Below are 2,706 nucleotides of genomic sequence, written 5' to 3'. Positions count from 1 at the left end.
ATTGGAGTTGAGCTGAACTGAACTCAAATAAAGCCGAAGTAAACAGACCCTAAGTCTCTTTTATATTCGAATTTGCACGGCATACGTATGAGTAGTATTTTTGATAAGACAGTGCTAGTGGATTTTGGAATGACAAAATTCATATAGGCATAACAAGCATAACAATTAAATAAAAGATTGTCTGCTGGCCTGAGTGGCGAAGCATCATTATTATTTGTTACACAGTAGCACTTGAAATAAGAAAGAAAAAAAAAAAAAAAAAGTAACGAGGAAAGTAGTTCATGATTGGCAGCTAATAAAAGAAATGCAGCATAACATTATTCGTAGCGCAACACATACTCCATAGGAGATTTTAGTAGCTCAGCAAGCTCTATCATTCAGCGGAAATGTGCATATGCATTGAGGCCATCGATCGTAGCAAGTACGTTGCCTCCAAGAATGGGGTCAGTGTGCTCGGTTTTGCTTCCGGACAAACCCAGTCTCACTTCAATTACGTTCCAATCAACTGGACCCATTGGTCCTGCTTCAGCATAAGCCTGAAATTTTTATTTGCATAAAAAGAGGTTAATAATCAATATATTGAACATCGAATTTAAAAGTTACTTTCTAATTAAATGTAAACATTTCTATTTTACCTTGCCAGCAGCGGTATCAAAAGCCACAATCCACTTACGAGCAGTGGTGTCATCAGCGGTACCATTAGCCCAGACTTGGCCCCACTTGACGCCTTCAGGCTTGGTGCCTTTCTGGGTAAGAACGGTGTAATAGCCGCTACTAAGAGTCGGACGGTCAGTGACCACAGAGCCAGACCAAAAATGCCGATCAATTCTTTGTATTTTGTCCGGGCAAAGGTTTAAGAACTGTGTGTTCAACAACACTTGATCATCAGCACTTAGCTCAACATTAACCTCGGCGTTCACCTTGGCATCCAACTCCGCTTTCAAACTCTCGAAATCAGCCTCTGGATTCACCAAGGGCACTTCTTCGGCTGTGATAAAATCTGCCATAATTCCTTGTGCTTATTTGTCCTAAATGAAATGAAAAACATATATATGTTACGTTAAAATAAGATGAATAGAAGCATAAGAGATAAGTATATATATTGTCCTACAATATTTGCAATAAAGGGATATTATTTGTGATATATAAATTTTTTTTGTTATTGCAAATAATAAAAAAAACATATGAATGAGTATATATTAGTTATACAACCCTACTCCTAGTATACGCTTGTAATATATTGATATCAATACATGAGTAAGGCATGGCAAAATATATACAAGCGTATACTAGGGTTAGTTAGGGTTACATTAGTAATATACAAACTAAATAATATACAAGATTATTTACATAATCTATCACCGGCCCTTAATGAGTATTGTCAAAAAGGAATACGTTATTATTAAAAAGGAACTTAATAACGAATTAAGTAATAAATATTATGATCTCATAGAGAGGAAGAGAAGAAGATAGATAGAAGAGTAGAGTACCTGGCCTTAATGAGTATAATTGCCTTATAAGTTTGATGATATGATGGAAAACTTAGTTTGTTGTACTGAATGGAGAAGGCTTCAATTCTTCAATATTTATAGGCAAGTCAGGACTTGAGACTAACATGCATGCATGGTGTAGTGGATCTTAATTATTCTCAAATTAGCAATATTTAATTAATGTGCATTCCCACGCAATTAACATAAAATATATTTGTATACAATTGCACGTTATCAAGTTCAAAGGCTGATTTTAGAATTCATGGTGAAAAACTTTAATCCGCTAGGATGATGTTAATTGCACGTTATCTACCCAAGTTTTTGGCTAAAACCTCTATCTTATTCTCAGTTAAACCTATTCCTATATGTATCACAACTTCCCATTGTTCCCAAGGATTATTTTGCTTATTCATTAGTTATTTAGTTTTGCCCAATTGAAAAACTTTAAATGAGCAAAGAATGTCCCAGGCATTACATAACAATTTATTTTTTATTTTTTGTAAATTAAGTTTTTGATTTTCAATGAATATAAAATCACATGATGACCGGTATAATAAATATTTATTTAAATTTGATATTTTTTTAAGTTATCTTATCCAATGGCCTCTAATTTTTGTCAGCTTTTAGCCTTTTTAATTAATTATAATACGAATATTCGATGGTTGTGGCCTAAATATATGTTTTATACTCTATCATTGAAGGGGGTAGATAAGATTTCAACCTTTGTATCATGCTGACTCTCGATATCATGTTAAAGCACTAACTCGAGGTCCATGAATATATTTTATACTCTATCACTTAGCTAATTAGCTATATCTTTTGTAAGTTTATTTAATATGTTTATAAGATGTTGGGTTTATAAATGTAAAGAATGGAACATAAGATACCCTAATATAAGACTTATTACACTGAAACTTCAAGCTTAAATTTATGGATGGATCTATACCGTTAGTGAATACTCGTTAAATCCATAACTCAACAATTTACTTTGAAACTGCTCCTATTCACCTTTAACCGCGAGGAATACTCGTACATTGGAAATTTGGAACGACGTAGTCCATGTGGAATTATTCTCTCGTTATAAACTACAATTAAAAAAAAATAATAAAAAAAAACCTTATCTTCAAGATATGATTCTGAATAAGGAGTACTCCATATCTAATTTTATAATGTGGTGTGGATCTCAATGTCAGTATAAATTATTCACAGTTTTTAG

General features: G+C 33.0%; 1 protein-coding gene across 1 annotated transcript; it reads right to left on the bottom strand.

Moving 5' to 3' along the window:
- Positions 1 to 350: 350 nt before the first annotated feature.
- On the bottom strand, positions 351 to 1,007 carry LOC145606867 (uncharacterized). Its single transcript, XM_081662711.1, has 2 exons — positions 636 to 1,007; positions 351 to 536 (listed from the first exon to the last, which is right to left on the bottom strand). The coding sequence occupies exons 1-2, from the start codon at positions 1,005 to 1,007 to the stop codon at positions 378 to 380; spliced, it is 531 nt and encodes a 176-aa protein (XP_081518837.1). The 3' UTR covers positions 351 to 377.
- Positions 1,008 to 2,706: the final 1,699 nt, after the last annotated feature.

This window comes from Chenopodium album, chromosome 23, assembly GCF_948465745.1.
Source record: "Chenopodium album chromosome 23, dcCheAlbu1.1, whole genome shotgun sequence".
NCBI lineage: Eukaryota > Viridiplantae > Streptophyta > Magnoliopsida > Caryophyllales > Amaranthaceae > Chenopodium > Chenopodium album.
This window is presented reverse-complemented; position numbering and strand designations above follow the sequence as displayed.

Coding starts and splice junctions, on each gene's coding strand:
- LOC145606867 (XM_081662711.1), bottom strand. CDS start 1,007: ATGGCAGATTTTATCACAGCCGAAGAAGTGCCCTTGGTGAATCCAGAG. Junction 537..635: donor TTGATACCGCTGCTGGCAAG/GTAAAATAGAAA, acceptor TAAAAATTTCAG/GCTTATGCTGAAGCAGGACC.